The 20,299-nt window shown below is 46.8% G+C and overlaps 1 protein-coding gene across 3 annotated transcripts in view; it reads right to left on the reverse strand.

The window, feature by feature from the left end:
- The window catches only part of KDM6A (lysine demethylase 6A), a 606,821-nt gene that overhangs the window by 243,688 nt on the left and 342,834 nt on the right, over positions 1-20,299 (reverse strand). For all 3 annotated transcript variants that reach the window (XM_030202242.1, XM_030202240.1, XM_030202241.1), the window contains one exon: positions 8,193-8,288. In XM_030202242.1, the coding sequence (XP_030058102.1) occupies positions 8,193-8,288 (96 nt within the window). The remainder of the gene's footprint in view (positions 1-8,192; positions 8,289-20,299) is intronic.

The following is a 20,299-nucleotide window of genomic DNA, read 5'->3' on the forward strand; positions in this document are numbered from 1 at the left end:
CACAACTCCAAAGGGGAGGCGGGCGGGTTGGTGAGAACAATCAGCCTGCTGTCCTCGGAGAATACCTTCTACAGGTATGTAGCATTCGCTTTCTCCGAGGACAAGCAGGCTGCTTGTTCTCACTGATGGGGTATCCCTAGCCCCCAGGCTCACTCAAAACAACAACCAAGGTCAATTGGGCCTCGCAACGGCGAGGACATAACTGAGATTGACCTAAAAAATTTACCAACTAACTGAGAGTGCAGCCTGGAACAGAACAAACAGGGCCCTCGGGGGGTGGAGTTGGATCCTAAAGCCCAAACAGGTTCTGAAGAACTGACTGCCCGAACCGACTGTCGCGTCGGGTATCCTGCTGCAGGCAGTAATGAGATGTGAATGTGTGGACAGATGACCACGTCGCAGCTTTGCAAATTTCTTCAATGGAGGCTGACTTCAAGTGGGCTACCGACGCAGCCATGGCTCTGACATTATGAGCCGTGACATGACCTTCAAGAGCCAGCCCCGCCTGGGCGTAAGTGAAGGAAATGCAATCTGCTAGCCAATTGGATATGGTGCGTTTCCCTACAGCCACTCCCCTCCTATTGGGGTCAAAAGAAACAAACAATTGGGCGGACTGTCTGGTGGGCTGTGTCCGCTCCAGGTAGAAGGCCAATGCTCTCTTGCAGTCCAATGTGTGCAGCTGACGTTCAGCAGGGCAGGAATGAGGACGGGGAAAGAATGTTGGCAAGACAACTGACTGGTTCAGATGGAACTCCGACACGACCTTTGGCAGAAACTTAGGGTGAGTGCGGAGGACTACTCTGTTGTGATGAAATTTGGTGTAAGGGGCCTGGGCTACCAGGGCCTGAAGCTCACTGACTCTACGAGCCGAAGTAACTGCCACCAAGAAAATGACCTTCCAGGTCAAGTACTTCGGATGGCAGGAATTCAGTGGCTCAAAAGGAGGTTTCATCAGCTGGGTGAGAACGACATTGAGATCCCATGACACTGTAGGAGGCTTGACAGGGGGCTTTGACAAAAGCAAACCTCTCATGAAGCGAACAGCTAAAGGCTGTCCTGAGATCGGCTTACCTTCCACTTGGTAATGGTATGCACTGATTGCACTAAGGTGAACCCTTACGGAGTTGGTCTTCAGACCAGACTCAGACAAGTGCAGAAGGTATTCAAGCAGGGTCTGTGTAGGACAAGAGCGAGGATCTAGGGCCTTGCTGTCACACCAGACGGCAAACCTCCTCCAATGAAAGAAGTAACTCCTCTTAGTGGAGTCTTTCCTGGAAGCAAGCAAGATGCGGGAGACACCCTCCGTCAGACCCAAAGAGGCAAAGTCTACGCCCTCAACATCCAGGCCGTGAGAGCCAGGGACCAGAGGTTGGGATGCAGAAGAGCCCCTTCGTCCTGCGTGATGAGGGTCGGAAAACACTCCAATCTCCACGGTTCTTCGGAGGATAACTCCAGAAGAAGAGGGAACCAGATCTGACGCGGCCAAAAATGAGCAATCAGGATCATGGTGCCTCGGTCTTGCTTGAGTTTCAACAAAGTCTTCCCCACCAGAGGAATGGGAGGATAAGCATACAGCAGGCCCTCCCCCCAATCGAGGAGGAAGGCATCCGATGCCAGTCTGCCGGTGGCCTGAAGCCTGGAACAGAACTGAGGGACTTTGTGGTTTGCTCGAGATGCGAAGAGATCCACCAAGGGGGTGCCCCACGCTTGGAAGATCTGGCGCACCACTCGGGAGTTGAGCGACCACTCGTGAGGTTGCATAATCCTGCTCAACCTGTCGGCCAGACTGTTGTTTACGCCTGCCAGATATGTGGCTTGGAGCACCATGCCGTTCCGGCGAGCCCAGGTCCACATGCTGACGGCTTCCTGACACAGGGGGCGAGATCCTGTGCCCCCCTGCTTGTTTACATAATACATGGCAACCTGGTTGTCTGTCTGAATTTGAATAATTTGGTGGGACAGCCGATCTCTGAAAGCCTTCAGAGCGTTCCAGATCGCTCGTAACTCCAGAAGATTGATCTGTAGATCGCGTTCCTGGAGGGACCAGCTTCCTTGAGTGTGGAGCCCATCGACATGAGCTCCCCATCCCAGGAGAGACGCATCCGTGGTCAGCACTTTTTGTGGCTGAGGAATTTGGAAGGGACGTCCCAGAGTCAAATTGGTCCAAATCGTCCACCAATACAGGGATTCGAGAAAACTCGTGGACAGGTGGATCACGTCCTCTAGACCCCCAGCGGCCTGATACCACTGGGAGGCTAGGGTCCATTGAGCAGATCTCATGTGAAGGCGGGCCATGGGAGTCACATGAACTGTGGAGGCCATGTGGCCCAGCAATCTCAACATCTGCCGAGCTGTGATCTGCTGGGACGCTCGCACCCGGGAGACGAGGGACAACAAGTTGTTGGCTCTCGTCTCTGGGAGATAGGCGCGAGCCGTCCGAGAATCCAGCAGAGCTCCTATGAATTCGAGGTTCTGCACTGGAAGAAGATGGGACTTTGGGTAATTTATCACAAACCCCAGTAGCTCCAGAAGGCGAATAGTCATCTGCATGGACTGCAGGGCTCCTGCCTCGGACGTGCTCTTCACCAGCCAATCGTCGAGATATGGGAACACGTGTACTCCCAGCCTGCGAAGTGCCGCTGCTACCACAGCTAGGCACTTTGTGAACACCCTGGGCGCAGAGGCGAGCCCAAAGGGTAGCACACAGTACTGGAAGTGGCGTGTGCCCAACTGAAATCGCAGATACTGTCTGTGAGCTGACAGTATCGGGATATGTGTGTAGGCATCCTTCAAGTCCAGAGAGCATAGCCAATCGTTTTGCTGAATCATGGGGAGAAGGGTGCCCAGGGAAAGCATCCTGAACTTTTCTTTTACGAGATATTTGTTCAGGGCCCTTAGGTCTAGGATGGGACGCATCCCCCCTGTTTTCTTTTCCACAAGGAAGTACCTGGAATAGAATCCCAGCCCTTCTTGCCCGGATGGCACGGGCTCGACCGCATTGGCGCTGAGAAGGGCGGAGAGTTCCTCTGCAAGTACCCTCTTGTGTTGGAAGCTGTAAGACTGAGCTCCCGGTGGACAATTTGGAGGTTTTGAGGTCAAATTGAGGGTGTACCCCTGCCGGACTATTTGCAGAACCCACTGATCGGAGGTTATGAGAGGCCACCTTTGGTGAAAAGCTTTCAACCTCCCTCCGACTGGCAGGTCGCCCGGCACGGACACTTGGATGTCGGCTATGCTCTGCTGGAGCCAGTCAAAAGCTCGCCCCTTGCTTTTGCTGGGGAGCCGCGGGGCCTTGCTGAGTCGCACGCTGCTGACGAGAGCGAGCGCGCTGGGGCTTAGCCTGGGCCGCAGGCTGTCGGGAAGGAGGATTGTACCTACGCTTGCCAGAAGAGTAGGGAACAGTCTTCCTTCCCCCGAAAAATCGTCTACCTGTAGAGGTAGAAGCTGAAGGCTGCCGGCGGGCGAATTTGTCGAATGCGGTGTCCCGCTGGTGGAGAGACTCTACCACCTGTTCGACTTTTTCGCCAAAAATGTTGTCCGCACGGCAAGGCGAGTCCGCAATCCGCTGCTGGATTCTATTCTCCAGGTCAGCGGCACGCAGCCATGAGAGCCTGCGCATCACCACACCTTGAGCAGCGGCCCTGGACGCAACATCAAAAGTGTCATAAACTCCTCTGGCCAGGAATTTTCTGCACGCCTTCAGCTGCCTGACCACCTCCTGAAAAGGCTTGGCTTGCTCAGGGGGAAGAGCATCAACCAAGCCCGCCAACTGCCGCACATTGTTCCGCATGTGTATGCTCGTGTAGAGCTGGTAAGACTGGATCTTGGACACGAGCATAGAGGAATGGTAGGCCTTCCTCCCAAAGGAGTCTAAGGTTCTAGCGTCCTTGCCCGGGGGCGCCGAAGCATGTTCCCTAGAACTCTTAGCCTTCTTTAGGGCCAAATCCACAACTCCAGAGTCGTGAGGCAACTGAGTGCGCATCAGCTCTGGGTCCCCATGGATCCGGTACTGGGACTCGATCTTCTTGGGAATGTGGGGATTAGTTAAGGGTTTCGTCCAGTTCGCAAGCAATGTCTTTTTTAGGACATGGTGCAAGGGAACGGTGGACGCTTCCTTAGGTGGAGAAGGATAGTCCAGGAGCTCAAACATTTCAGCCCTGGGCTCGTCCTCCACAACCACCGGGAAGGGGATGGCCGTAGACATCTCCCGGACAAAGGAAGCAAAAGACAGACTCTCGGGAGGAGAAAGCTGTCTTTCAGGAGAGGGAGTGGGATCAGAAGGAAGACCCTCAGACTCCTCGTCAGAGAAATATCTAGGATCTTCCTCTTCCTCCCACGAGGCCTCACCCTCGGTGTCAGACACAAGTTCACGAACCTGTGTCTGCAACCTCGCCCTGCTCGACTCAGTGGAGCCACGTCCATGATGGGGGCGTCGAGAGGTAGACTCCCTCGCCCGCATCGGCGAAGCTCCCTCCGCCGACGTAGTCGGGGAGCCTTCCTGGGAGGTGGCCGCTGCCGGCACCGCACGCGGTACCGACGTCGGGGACCTCAACCTGGGCGATGGGCCAGCCGGCGCCACGCTCGACGGTACCGGAGGCGCAAGCACCGCCGGTACCGGAGGGGTAGGGCGCAACAGCTCTCCCAGAATCTCTGGGAGAACGGCCCGGAGGCTCTCGTTTAGAGCGGCTGCAGAGAAAGGCTGTGAGGTCGATGCAGGCGTCGACGTCAGAACCTGTTCCGGGCGAGGAGGCTGTTCCGGGCTGTCCAGAGTGGAGCGCATCGACACCTCTTGGACAGAGGGTGAGCGGTCCTCTCGGTGCCGATGCCTGCTGGGTGCCGAATCCCTCGGCGACCCAGAGCTCTCGGTGCCGACGCGGGGAGGAGACCGGTGTCGATGCTTCTTCGACTTCTTCCGAAGCATGTCACCGGAGCTCCCCGGCACCGACGAGGAGGACGTAGAATCCATCCGTCGCTTCCTCGGGGCCGAGGCCGAAGAAGGTCGGTCTCGGGGGGGCTGTACCGCAGGAGCCCTCAGGGTGGGAGGAGACCCACCCGAAGGCTCACCGCCACCAGCAGGGGAATGGACAGCCCTCACCTGCACTCCTGACGATGCACCACCGTCCGACGACATCAGCAGACGAGGTCCCGGTACCACCGGCGTCGATGCAGCTATCCGATGTCTCGGCGCCGATGCAGAGGCCCGATGCCTCGATGCACTCGGTGCAAGGGCGGCCGAGGAAGAAGGTCTGGACGCTGACGACGTCGATGCACTCGAAGATCCCGGTGCCGATGCCGGCGAAGAGCCCGAGAACAAAACGTTCCACTGGGCTAGTCTCGCTACCTGAGTCCGCCTTTGAAGCAGGGAACACAGACTACAGTTCTGAGGGCGGTGCTCGGCCCCCAGACACTGAAGACACGACGAGTGTCGATCAGTGAGCGAGATAACCCGGGCGCACTGGGTGCACTTCTTGAAGCCGCTGGAAGGCTTCGATGTCATGGGCGGAAAAATCACGCCGGCGAAATCAAAGTCCGAAATGACGGAAAAAGAGCACCAAAAACTTTAGAGGGAGAAAATCTCGACCGAGGCCGAAAAGAGGCCTACCCCGACGACGAAAGAAAACTTATCGGGGCCAAAAGCTGGAAATACGGGGAGGATTGAAACGGAACCCGGTGGAGGGGTTCCGGAGCACTTCCCGAGTAGAAGAAAAGCTTTTCCGAAGAAAAAACACGTTCAACAATATGGACGCGCGAGGTCGACTCTCCGGGGCTCGACACGGCGAAAAATACGACCGTACCGAGTGCGGACAAAAGAAGACTGGCCGGCTCGAGCCGGTTTCGGGCGGGAAGACGGCCGCGCATGCGCGGTGCGCGCGGGCGCGCGAGGGCTAGCAAAGGACTTTGCTAGTGAAGTTTCCGATTGGAGGGGCTGCCGTGGACGTCACCCATCAGTGAGAACAAGCAGCCTGCTTGTCCTCGGAGAAAAAGTATTTCCCTGTTACTCCTGAATCTGTCCCCTTTCACCTTCATCCTATACCCCCTCCCCATTCCAACAGAAATATAGAAAATGAGGGCAGACATCTATTAGATGTCATTATCAACAGATTTAAAAGTACAGATTTTATAAGTTTAACCAAAGAAAGCCAGTGCCCCAAAGGAACAGGCATCAACCAGCAGTACAAATAATGATTAAGTCACTAGGTTTCACAGTAGAATTTATAAGGAAACATAATATACATCTGACTCACTAAGAGATAGCCACCGAAGACAGGGATATGGCAGCCCAATGGAAGGGGAAGGGGAGAGGATGAGGGAAGCTTGTGAAGAATCCCTCAAATTTACTTCCAATCCCTGTGTACGCATGTGTACTTCTATGTGTATATGTACATCTATGTATGTGTGACAAGGGGGCAGTTTTAAAGGGAAATTCCTTTACTGTTATATTTCAGTGTATCAAAGTTTCTAAGCTGTAGAAGCTAGAGCTGCTTTTATCATAGTAATGGAGCCAATTTTTTTTTTTTTTTAGCGGGGAAGAAGGAACTTATTTGTGTTACCCCCCCCCCCCCACCTTCAAAATGATTTTGTCTTTTAAATGGGGTCACCCTTCCCCATGCTAAAATGGTCCCAGTCCATGAAATTGTCAGAGAGTTATTTTGCCTGGAGTTAAATAAACACTCATAGCTCAATTCTTTACCTAGCAGTAATCAAATCGGATCACCTACTGTGATCATACACAACTAGAATATTTAAATTATGGGTCTTCTAATGCAATTTTTGGAAACAGCTAATAAAAGATTTACTATGAGACAGTGTGAAGACTTATACCATCAAGATTTTTTGATGTCTTATTCTTAAGTACTTTTTGAATATTTCTATAATTCTTTCACACAGAGTATGTTGTCTAAATTGAGACAAAGTTCTGCTATTTGCATTTTGAACTGTAACTTTAGGCAATAGAACGTGAAAAATGTACAAGAGTGTGAACACATAAGGCACTGTGCAGTGTAATAGCTAATTTAATTTAATCCATTTCTGGACTCAACTGCCCAAGACCCCAGTTCAAACTTCCCCCCTATATTAGTATCCCTTACACTTATATGGTTGGAGTACTAACAGTTAAAATGTTTTACAAATTTTAAAGGCATTGACAGTGGACTCAAGAAGAAACATAATTAAAACAGATAAGGGTCATATACAGCTTGGCTTATGCGAGAAACAGATAAGGGTCATATACAGCTTGGCTTATGCGAGGAGGAGAGGTTCCTGTCTGCTTAAACCATGTTCAGCTTCACAGTCACTGATATTCAACGGCACAACTGGCAATGCTGCTGAATATAGGCTCTGACCACCATGGCACTGCCCAATTATTACAGAGCTGTCTGTGGAAGGAGTGAGGGAAGCTGGCAATTATGCAGGCACCAGCCATATTCAGTGCTGGTGCCCACATGGTTAAGCAGGCAAATAAGACCACACAAAAGGCAGTCCTATCTTCGCCTGCTTAGCTATGTGGGTGTCGGCACAGAACATCAGCCAGAACCTTCATAACGTCCGGGTTGGTAATGGACCCCAGATATGCCCAGCACTGAATATCTCAGCTTCTGTTTATATTATATAATGTTATGAATTTTGTTCTTACTTAAAAGTTCTTTACTTGCACATAAAACTGAAGGTCTGCAGTAGTGTAGTATGCTTTAATTTGGCTAATAAAATCAAACTACAAAGAAAGATTATATATCTACAGGGCATGCACGAATCAAAGAATAAAAACAAACCATTATATCAATAAGCATATTATTCCAGGAATCCATATTCCATGCTCAGAGTACAATCCTAATAAATCTTAATAAAAATATTTACCATTTGCATATATGAAATTCCTAAATATGCAATAAAAATTTGCTTTCTTCTAGTGAAAATATTTTTTCCAACATTGATCTATTGAAGGGCAAGAAAATACTAGAAAGAAATGTCAATGTGTTGAATATTTATGCTTTTAACAGCTTGAGAATTATTAAAAGCTTCCCAGGATGGCTATATATATCTATATATATCTATATATATATATATAGATATATATAGATATAGATAGATAAATAGATAGATATAGATATATATAGATATAGATATATAGGTTTAGATATAGATATAGACATATATAGATAGATAATAGAAGAAATTATTCCTAAAGTTCATACCTGTAATTTCTGTGGTGTCAAGCACCATGAACTAATTTGTTGCTGCCCTGGAGGATGTGACGTTGTATGGCCACTGTTCCAAGTATCTGTGATATTCTGAACAGAAAAAGAGCATTAAGTGAAAAGAATAAATAGAATGAGAAAGCTGCACATTTTCTAGAAACATTCACCAATATTCAGTGGTGGAATGAAAAGCTAAGAGGATAAAACATTTTATTTCAATTTAGTTTTATTTTGCTGAATTTATATTTTAGCCCCAAATATACAATTCTGAACATAAACTTTATTTTGTTCATAACCACCATTAATCCACTCCATGGACAGAAGGCTCCTTATTCTCACAAGTGGGTAGACACCGATCCGCGTTGCCCAATACGGCAAATACGCCATAGAAAAAAACTAGAGCTTTCGAAGAGTGCAAGCCGCGCTCTACTGCGCATATGTGAGTGCCTTCCCGCCCGCCACACGAAAACGATTCCCTCAGTTTAATACTAAACCAAAAATACCAAAATAAAAATATGCAAGGACACAACTCCAAGGGGAGGTGGGCAGGATTGAGAGAGTAAGAAGCCTGCTGTCCTCGGAGAATACCTACTACAGGTAAGTATCTTTGCTTTCTCCGAGGACAAGCAGGCTTGCTTATTCTCACACGTGAGGAATCCCTAGCATCCAGGATCACCCAAAACAACAAACACTGGTCAACTGGGCCTCGCAATGGCAAGGACATGACAAAGATTAACCTGAAACTATATACAATCTGAATGAGAGTGCAGCCTGGAACAGAATAAACGGGCCTAGGAGGGTGGTGGTGTATTCTAGACCCCAAACAGATTCTGCAGCACTGACTGCCCAAACCAACTGTCGTGTCAGGTGTCCTGCTCAAGGCAGTAAAGAGATCAAGTGTGGACTGAAGACCACGTCGCAGCCTTGCAAATCTCTTCAGAGGAGGCTGGCTTCAAGTGGGCTACCAACGCAGCCATGGCTCTGACATTATGAGCTGTGACATGGCCCTCCAAAGTCAGCCCAGTCTGGGCATAAGCGAAGAAAATGCAATCTGCCAGCCACTGGATACGGTACATTTCCTGATGGCAACCCCCATCCTGTTGGGATCAAAAGAAACAAAAGGTTGGGTGGACCCATATGGTGCATTTCCCAATGGCGACCCCCCAATCCTGTTGGGCTCAAAAGAAACAAAACGTTGAGTGGACCTCCTGTAGCGTTTCGTCCGCTCCGTGTAAAAGGCTAATGCTGTCTTGCAGTCCAAGGTGTGCAAACTGCTTTCGCCAGGATAAGAATGTTGGCAAGACAATTGACTCGTTCAGATGGAACTCAGACAGCACCTTTGGCAGGAACTTAGGGTGCATGTGAAGGACTACTCTGTTGTGGTGAAACTTAGTATAAGGTGCATCCACTACTAAAGACTGAAGCTCAATGACCCTATGAGCTGAAGTAACAGTCACCAAGAAAATGACCTTCTAGATCATGTACTTCAGATGGCAGGAATTCAGTGGCTCAAAAAAAGCTTCCATCAGCTGGGTGAGAATGACATTGTGATCCCATGACACTGGTGGAGGTTTGACAGGGGGCTTTGACAAAAGCAAACCTCTCATGAAGTGAACAACTAAAGGCTGTTCAGAGATAGGTTTACCTTCTACATATCGATAAGCACTAATTACACTAAGGTGAACCCTTACTGAGTTGGTCTTGAAACCAGACTCTGATAAGCGTAGAAGGTATTCAAGCAGGGTCTGTGTAGGGCAAGATAGGGGATCTATGGCCTTGCTCTCACATCAGATGGCAAACCTCCTCCTTTTAAAAGAATAACAGCTATTAGTGAAACCTTTCCTGGAAGCCAGCAAGACCCAGGAAACACCCTGTGAAAGACCCAATGAAGTAAATTCTAGGCTCTCAAGATCCAAGTTGTGAGAGCCAAAGACTGGAGGTTGGGATGATGTGACCCCTCGTTCTGCATGATGAGAGTCGGAAAACACTCCAATCTCCATGGTTCTTCAAAGGACAATTCCAGAAGAAGAGGGAACCAAATCTGACGCAGCCAAAACGGTGCAATCAGTATCATGGTTCCGCAGTCATGCTTGAGTTTCAGTAAAGTCTTCCCCACTACAGGTATTGGAGGATATGCATACAGATGGCCTATCCCCCAATCGAAAAGAAAGGCATCTGACGCTAGCCTGCCGTAGGCCTAAAGCCTGGAACAGAACTGAAAACTTGTGGTTGATCTGAGTGGCAAAAAGATCCACCGAACGGGTGCCCCATGCTCGGAAAATCTTGCGGGCTACGCCCATATGAAGAGATCACTCGTACGGTTGCATTATCCTGCTCAGCCTGTCGGCCAGGTCGTTGTTTACGCCCGCCAGATAAGTGGCTTGGAGAAACATGCCGTACTAGCAAGCCCAATGCCAATCTGGCTTCCTGACACAGAAGTCGAGACTCAGTGCCCCCCTGCTTGTTGGTGTAATACATTGCAACCCAACTGTTTGAATTAGAATAATTTGACAAGACAGCCAATCTCTGAAAGCCTTTAGAGCATTCCAGATTGCTCAAAGCTCCAGGAGGTTAATCTGAAGATTTGTTTCCTGGGAAGACCAAGTACCCTGGGTGTGAAGTCCATCTACCTGAGCCCCCCCATCCCAGGAGATGAACCTGTTGTCAGCAATTTCTGCAGCTGAGGAATTTGGAATGGAAGTCCCAGAGTCAAATTGGACCAAATCGTCCACCACTGAAGACAGTGTACAAGCTCCGGGGACACTTGGATGACATCTTCTAGAACCCCCGTGGCTTGATACCACTGAGAAGCAAGGGTCCACTGAGCTAATCTCATGTATAGGTGTGCAATGGGTGTAAGGTACACTGTGGAAGCCATGTGGCCCAACTATCTCAACATCTGCCGAGCTGTGACCTGCTGTGAAGCTCAAACTTGGGACGCTAAGGAAACAAGATTATTCGCTCACTTCTGCGGAAGATAGGCTCGAAGAGTCTGCATATCGAGCAGGGCTCCTATGAACTCCAGTCACTGGACAGGGCAGAGATGGGAGCTGGGGTAGTTTAAAATGAATCCTAGTAGTCACAGCACCCGAACAGTCATCCACATGGACTCCCGAGCACCGTCCTCAGAGGTGCTCTTCACCAGCCAATCATTGAGATATGAGAACACACGGACTCCCAGTCTGTGAAGTGACGCTGCGACTACCGCTAGACACTTGGTAAAGACCCTGGGAGCTGATGCGAGGCCAAAAAGCAACACGCGATACTGAAAGTGATGTGCTCCCAGCCAAAATCAAAGATTCTTGCGCTAGGCTAGAAGTATTGGGATGTGAGTACATGTAGTCAAGAGAACATAGCCAATCATTTTCCAGATTCATGGGAAGAAGGGTGCCCAGGGAAACCATTCTGAACTTTTCTTGGACTAGGAATTTGTTCAGGGCTGTTAGGTCTAGGATGGGACATCCCCCCTGTCTTTTTCTGCACAAGTACCTGGAATAGAATCCCTGCCCTTCTTCCCCTGGTGGAATGGGTTTGATGGCATGGGCCTTTAGAAGGGCAGGTATGGGTGTCCTTCACCAAGATGGTCCGTTTGCACCAGGTACAATGTTTGACGCTACTGGGAGTCTTCGTGGACATGGAAGGAAAACTTCACCAGCCAAATCAAACAACGCGATGGTGCCTGAAAAAAAAGAGCAAAGGCACAAAAAGAAACAACCCGACCGGGGCAGACCTAAAATCAGCCTGCGCCGAAAAAGAAAGAAAACAAACTCAGGCAAACTACTAGGAGTTAGAGGCTCTTTTTTTTTTTAAATAAAAAAGGAAAACAAAGCAAGGGAAAAGCCGAAGGCACTCAAAAGAATAAGAAATCGCTCTAAACCGGACATGTGAGGAGATACCACAAGCAGCAACTGCTCTTCATGCAGAAAAAGCGAAACTGAGGGATTTGCGTTCACATGGTGGGCGGGAAGGCACTAGCGCATGCACGGTACAGCGCGGCTCGCGTTTTTCAAAACTATATTTTTTTTCTATGGCATATTTGCCAGACCGTATGACATGGACCGGCGTCTACCCACTTGTGAGAATAAGCAAGCCTGCTTGTCCTTGCAGAAAGTATTATTTCCCCATACCACCTCTGAGTCTTCTTATGATTTTCTATATCTTCCAACCTCATGTCCACTATACCTTACTGAAACCAACTTAATTAACTGAAGGCTTTTCTCACATCACTTTCCCTTCTTTGTTCAAGACTGTACATCTTGATGTCTGTGGGTCACATTTTTACAGTTTATTGGTTCTCAGGCACTTGCAACACAGCCAACAGTGGACTGGCTAGCACTTTACAATCATCACACCTCTAGTTGTCACCAACAGACAAATAAGTTCTTAAAACTATGTTTACTTATCTGTAATGACCCAAAGTTATTACTGAAGATGTGCTACCCATTCCATAGCTGGTCAACACTACTATTATCTGGTTTTAGTAATTTTCCTAAATTTATCTATACTAGAAGTAAAAACATAGGGGAATCGATATAATTTATTTCCACAATACCAACTGGAGAAGCAAGTAGATCATTCCTCGTGTGGTCAGCGTACATATTGTCGGTACACTTATATGACTCAGGTAATTTACTAATCCTAGGTCGGGCAAACCTCATTTGTCTGTTGGTCACAACAACTGGAGATGAGTGTAAAGCATTAGCCCGTCCACTGTTGGCTAGGTTGCACATTTCTGAGCACCAGTATTATAAATTATAAAATTATTTAGTCTCTCAATATATATTTAATGTGTGAACTTATAAGAGACGTCTATAGCTTTATATCCCACATCAGTATTATTGATCACATTTTTCCAGTGACTTCATCAGAGAGACTAACCTTCAGCATAGTGGAGATCTTGTTATACTACTGCAGGACATTAATTTTATTTCAAACATCTTATACAAAAAGTGACAAGAACTCTTGTTTTGATATTCTGCACAAACCATGGAAAATAAATACTTGATGCACCATGAACAATGAAATCTCTCAGGTGCACTGGCCTGGCCACTCAAAACACATTACAAGGAAATGCCTGATTTACAACTACCAAGTCCTGAAAGCAATCACCTCATTTAAGGTTACAGTTGCTGTATTTTCATCAGCCATAAAAATAAATGATAACAAAAATTGCATGTATCACCTCAGCAAGCTGATTCAACAAGTGGCATTTAAGAGGTTATTGGGAAACTATCTTAATTGTTATTGAAAAGGTAAAATTGTCACATTTTTACATTTCTTTCTTCTCTATAATTTGTTTTTAGATACCAAAGCTTTTGCATTGTGAGAAAATAAAAAACATGGCTCAACGAACTCAAGGCATCAGGCCGCCATGGCAATTAGAAAATTGTACATGGCACCTATGATGCACATGTAGAGGAGCAGCCCACATAAAATCAGATGCCTTAGTGGCTATACAGCACATTTCTCACAACATATCAGAAGGGGACACAGCATCATCAGACTGTGCCAGCCAAGAAGTACAATGCAGCACATCGAGTCAGTGATATCAGTGCCCCAAGAAGCAGCACTGCAAGTCATACTGTGGGTAGCATTCTTTGAAGGAGTCAGTTAGGAGAGTTACGTAGGGGAAAGAGTGAGGAACTTGAGCGGTTACTGCTAAGGTGAGTAGGTAAGGCTGAAGTGGCTGCTGGGGTGGGTACATGGTGCCAAGTGATATCTAGTGAGAAATCTGCTGCAGCTGTTGAGGCTACTACATTCTGCATGGGCCTTATGCTGCTGCGCCAGGTTAATGTTTCTGGTTGCTTTGTCAAGCTGGTACAATAGTGGGCTCAGACCCACCCAGCAGCAGCACACCTATGATGCGGCTGGCAGGAATACCCAAATCTTGCCAGTTGAAAACTCCTAATATCTCTCCATCCCGCATAACTTTTAAATAGCAGATCTTCGCCAGCAACAGGCAGCGACTCACACTGCTCATGCTGGCTCCACAGCCTTCCCTCTGATACATATAGTAACATAGTGGATGACAGCACAGGAGGACCTGTAAGGTCCATCCAGTCTGCCCAACAAGATAAACTCATATGTGCTACTTTATTTGTATACCTGACCTTGATTTATCCTTGCCATTTTTGAGGCATAGACCGTAGAAGTCTGCCCAATACATGCAAAAATTCTTTATGAAGGCCTAGCACGTGGTAACTGCATTATGACACAATCTACTGCAAAGCTCACTGCAGCACATAACACTTGATAATGCTGTTATGTGCTAAACATTAGTAAACAGAGGTGTTAAAATTTACGGTACAATAATACATATATATAGGGTAAGCCCAACATCACCAGTCTTGAAATTCAAACTACAGTAGCTTAACATTTAATTTCATTTTAAGACAAGTTATTTACTCAGAGGTGTTCTCCATGGATAGCAGGATACAAGTCCTCAAAGGTGGAACTTCTGTATGACATTATCTGACAAAGCCAATGTGAAAAAGAACCATTGGCTTAGATATTCAAAATGGTTTTGGTGGCAACATCCTCCTTAATTTTCTCTTTCCAGAAGGGAGTCATGAATTGAAGAAAAAAATGGGCCTTGGGAATAGAGTTGGATTCTAATCCCAAAGATATTCTGGAGGACTAACCAATCAAACTTGTCATGTCGGGAGTCCCTTTCAAAGCAGTACTGAGATGCAAATACATACTGCAACCTTACATTCTTCTCTGTAAAGAGGATGACCTCTAAAGAGCTACATACGCAGCCACAGCTCACACATTATAAACCCTGAAACAAGTCTAAATGGTCAGGCCTACATCGTCATAAGTGGAGAAGATGCAGTCTGCTAGCCAATTAAATATAGTGTATGCTTGGCAAGAGCAGTCCCAGGTTTAATGAGCCAAAGGAAACCACAAGCTTTAGTCTGCTCCAAACAGAAGCCTAAGGCTTGTTTGTACTACAAAATGTGCAAGACATTTTCACCTTTGTAGGCATTAAATCAAGGAAAAAGTTGGAAAGACCACTGATTAAGGTAGAAATCAGACACCACTTCAGTTTTGAATGTATGCAAAGAAACACCCTGTTATTGATTGAACACCTTCATACAGGGTGGGTCACTACAGCCTAAGTTCGCTTACTCTGTGCACTGAAGTTATCGCCACCAAAAATAAAATCTTAAAGGTCAGGTACTTCACGTCACAGAAGACCAGTGGATTCAAGGAAGCCTCGTTATGATCATGCATATCCTTTAATGCAGTGCTGCCTTCAACAGGCGTAGTGGTACATTTAATAACCACCGTAAGAAGGGTATCCACCTTAGTAAGAGCAAACTGCTCTAAATCAGACAGCAGAGGGGTATATAGTTTGATACAGAGCAAGCCACCCGGAGGTTAGAATCAGGGGTCTCCCACTGAGCTGCAATAAGCTCCTGCATAGCCTCATGAATATGGAAAATACAAGAGCTCTGTTAGTACCTGACATAATAGATGGAGCAGGACCAGAGGACTGAGAAGCAGGGGAAGAAATGCTTAAAGCTTCCATAGATTTTGTGATCAAGAGGCAACTTCGTTCTCAAAAACAGCCTAACTACGGTAGGATCATCACTCCCGTCTGCCTCTGAAATGTTCAAGTCAGGGCCATCAGCAGAACTACGACAGTCAGAATACACAGATAAAACCTCCTCTGAGTCCCGAGGAATATTCTCCAAATCCTGCGAAACAAAGTTTTCATTTCTTAAGAAGCTGCTCCTCAAAAGCAACGTGAGGGAAAAAAGGAGCGGCAGCTCGAGCTGACTTTAATAAAAAGGCTTGATGTAATAAAAGAACAAATTTAGGCAAAAATGGCAGGGCAGACTTCTACTCCCTGAAAACCAACATCCCAGGGCATGGTAGTAGTCGAGGAACCCAATGACAAAATGGTCGCTGAAGCCTTGCGGAGCACAGGAGATGTTGGCACTGAGCCTACCAAAACCGCCATCAGAGCAGGGCTGGACTAAACTTCCGGAGATGGAGTACTGACGGCCAAAGCTGGCAAAAGCGGAATGTCTACAGAAGTAAAGCGAAGCGTGCAGGAACCGGTAGCCAAGGAGCTTAGCCCTGCAGCGTGCACAAGACAATATACTCACAGACAACAGCCAGTCTCGTGACCTCCAAGGCACTGAAGCCCCACAATCTTCCCACAGCATAAGCACTCTCAAAAATAAACCGCAATGGCTTTTTTTTCCCCCAGATAGAAGGGACGACTGAGATAGAGAAGTAGAAAGTGGAAATGGAGGAGCAAGGAGGTTTACACAACACACAAGATATTCTCAACCCCAAGCTCAACTGAGCCTGCAAGCAGGACAGCAGGCCACACAGAAGTCACCACAGCATACAGGAGTTGCTATTCCACCTGCTGGAGACAGAGAATACTGGTTTGGTTTCTAAGCACAGGAGCTTATGAGACACAACTCATTAGAGGTCTCTATCTCCACCTGCTGGCGGATGGTCACAACCCATTTATCTGGACTGATCCTTGGGACATAATGGAATACTTTATTATCTTGCTACATTGTGTGAAGGTACTAGGCCTCAAGTATGACCTAAATAAGATCTTAAACAACACTGTCACTGTATATATGAATACCAATGGTACAGGAAGATTCCGGGGGGGGGGGGGGGGGGGGGGGGCGGTGTCAAGAAGCTAAATTTAGGCTTTAAGTAGGAAATTGAAATGCAGAACCTTCAGGGTTTCATTCTCCAAAATGCATAATGTTCCATATACAGGTCCTGAGAAGAAGGCTGATCTTCAGAGTATGAAATTGTAGATCGGATGATAATTCAATGAAGAGGGTTTTCGATCTGTTAGGATTTGGGGAACATTCTGTTAAAAGAGAATCTGTACCGATAGGATAGGCTTCACTTGAATCAGGGTACCTGGCTGCTACTGCTAACAATTTTAAAAAAAAGGAGATATGGGAATTTTTAAACTAGAATGTGTTGGAAATTCAGTACTCTGTTCACAAGTACATGGCTCAGTACTTGCAAAACAAGGGAGCCAGAATATCCCAAAACATAGAAAATGACAGCAGATAAAGGTTATATGGGCCATCCACTATCTCATCCTCCCCCCTAAGAGATCCCACATGCCTGTCCCTCATTTTCTTGAATTCAAATAGTCCTCATTTGCGGCAAAGGCAAGATTTAAATACAAAGACCAGGGGACTCAGTGAAGTTACACTGAAATATTTTTACTGTAAAACAAATAAGAGGAAGTATTTTTTCAAAGAATAGTTAAGTTCTGGAACTCAATGCCAGAGGATATGGTAACAGTGGTTAGCGTATCTGGGTTTAAAAGAGGTTTAGACAAGTTCCTGGAGGAAGAGTCCATAGTCTGCTATTGAGAGACATGGGGAAGCCACTACTTGCCCTTGGATTGGTAGCATGGAATGTTGCTACTATTTGGGTTTCTGCCAGCAAAGCAGAGTGAAATGAAAAAAACAGGAAGCAGCATATGTACTGGCAAGTTAAAAAATAGTAATTAGGCAAGCCAAGAAAGAATATGAAAAGAAGCTGCCACAGATTCAAAAACAAAAGTACATTTTAAGCAAAAACCTGTAAGGGATTCATCTAAGCTACTAGATGACCAAGGCTGAGTTCTTTCATGATAAGGTTCACAAGATTAAACTTGAATTCTCAACCAGGTCACCTCCACCTCTCCTTCCCTTAGTCCATTCTCTCAACCCTCCAACCCCTGCCTCCTTTTCTTCCGTTTCTGAAATCACTGAAGAGGAAACTACACATCTTCTTTCCTCCTCAAAACTAACTACCTGTTCCTCTGATCCTATTCCACCCATCTACTTAACACTATCTCTCCTACTGTCATCCCGTTTATCTGTCATATCCTCAATCTTTCACTGTCCACTGCGACTGTTCATGATGCCTTCAAACATGTCGTAGTCACACCACTCCTTAAAAAACCTTTATTGGACCCTACCTGTCCTTCCAACTATCGCCCCATCTCCCTCCTCCCTTTCCTATCCAAGATACTTTAACATGCTTGTTCACCGCCGTTGCCTTGACTTTCTCTCATCTCAAGCTATTCTTGATCCACTTCAATCTGGCTTTCGCCCCCTTCATTCAACTGAAACAACGCTCGCTAAAGTCTCCAATGATCTGTTCCTAGCCATTTCCAAAGGTCTCTATATTCTATCCTCATCCTTCTCGATCTACCTGCTGCTTTTGACACTGTTGATCACAGCCTGCTGCTTGATATGCTGTCCTCACTTGGATTTCAGGGCTCTGTTCTTTCCTAGTTTTCTTCTTATCTCTCCCAGCATACCTTTAGTGTATACTCTAGTGGATCCTCTTCTACTTCTATCCCACTGTCAGTTGGTGTACCTCAGGGATCTGTCCTGGGACCTCTTCTCTTCTCCATCTATACTTCTTCCCTTGGTACTCTGATCTCTTGTACTTATTCACTTGTTCAGAACCCTTATTTTATCATCCTCACCTTAATATCCCCTTATCTCTTGTTTGTCCTGTTTGTCCTAATTAGATTGTAAGCGCTGTCGAGCAGGGACTGTCTCTTCATGTTCAAGAGTACAGCGCTGCGTACGTCTAGTAGCGCTATAGAAATGATAAGTAGTAGTAGTAGTAATAGTAAATAAGGGCCTCAGCTTTTCCACTAACCCTTAGCACATGGACAGGAAGAAAATTTTGGAAAGGAACTTAAGATGGATGTGGACAACCATCCTATTTCTGAAAAATATGTCACTAAAGTCTGTTCACCGACTATGTACCAAAGTCATCACCACCAAAAACACCTTCCAAGGTCCAGTACCCTAGCTCACAAAAGACCAGTAGTTCAAAGAGAGCTTCCATGGGATGGGTGAGTACTATGTTGAGGTCCCAAGACACAGCAGGATACTTAATGGGTGGCTTCAAAAGAAGCTCAAGAATGACCTCCATTTCTGTCATTGGCTCATCTTCCTTCTCTAAGGGAAATGGAATTGTGTCAGCTATTTGCTGCATAAAGTCTGGCTGGGACTTTCTCCTTTCCCAGAAATGAGTTCAAAGGATGATCACTTGCCGACTCTTGCTCAGAGGATCTTACCCTTCCATAAGGAAACCCCCAAGAATACTCAGATTCCGTGTCAAAAAACATTCCATGGGAAAGGTCTGAATTTGGGCTAAGACAAAACCTATATAAGACCTCCCTTGTCTGTTATGGTCTGGAACTTCATACAGATTGGTGTCTCAGGGCTGTTCCCTGGTCTAATTCATTAGACATCAGCATTGAGGCAGCCTGCATTGATGTACTTTCATATCCTAGGTGTTGATGTTGCAGCTTCGGGCTATGTATGAGTCTTCAGAATGGATTGCACTAGAGCCTGCCTCAATGTTAAGTTCATTTGCATGTTACTGGCATTGGCTCAATATGCCTGTTTCATGAATGTTTTACAATGCTGTTTTAATGACACTCATGTTTCTATTACTGTAACTCAATTTGCCTATATCCAAGTTTACTTCATAGTTCTTATTGTATATTACACTGACACATTTGGCCACTATACTATAGTTATAATACTTTAATTTTAATTGCCTATGTCAAGTTATACCTATTATACACCAACTTGGGTGAAACTCTTCATAAAGGTGGTTACATAGTAACATAGTAGATGACGGCAGAAAAAGACCTGCACGGTCCATCCAGTCTGCCCAACAAGATAACTCATATGTGCTACTTTTTGTGTATACCCTACTTTGATTTGTACCTGTGTTCTTCAGGGCACAGACCGTATAAGTCTGCACAGCACTATCTCCGCCTCCCAACCACCAGCCCCGCCTCCCAACCACCGGCTCTGGCACAGACCGTATAAGTCTGCCCAGCACTATCCCCACCTCCCAACCACCAGCCCCGCCTCCCACCACCGGCTCTGGCACAGACCGTATAAGTCTGCTCAGCACTTTCCCTGCCTCCCAACCACCAATCCCGCTTCCCACCACCGGCTCTGGCACAGACCGTATAAGTCTGCCCAGCACTATCCCCACCTCCCAACCACCAGCCTCACCTCCCGATCTCGACTAAGCTCCTGAGGATCCATTCCTTCTGCACAGGATTCCTTTATGCT

The sequence above is a fragment of the Microcaecilia unicolor genome, chromosome 4 (assembly GCF_901765095.1).
Source record: "Microcaecilia unicolor chromosome 4, aMicUni1.1, whole genome shotgun sequence".
NCBI lineage: Eukaryota > Metazoa > Chordata > Amphibia > Gymnophiona > Siphonopidae > Microcaecilia > Microcaecilia unicolor.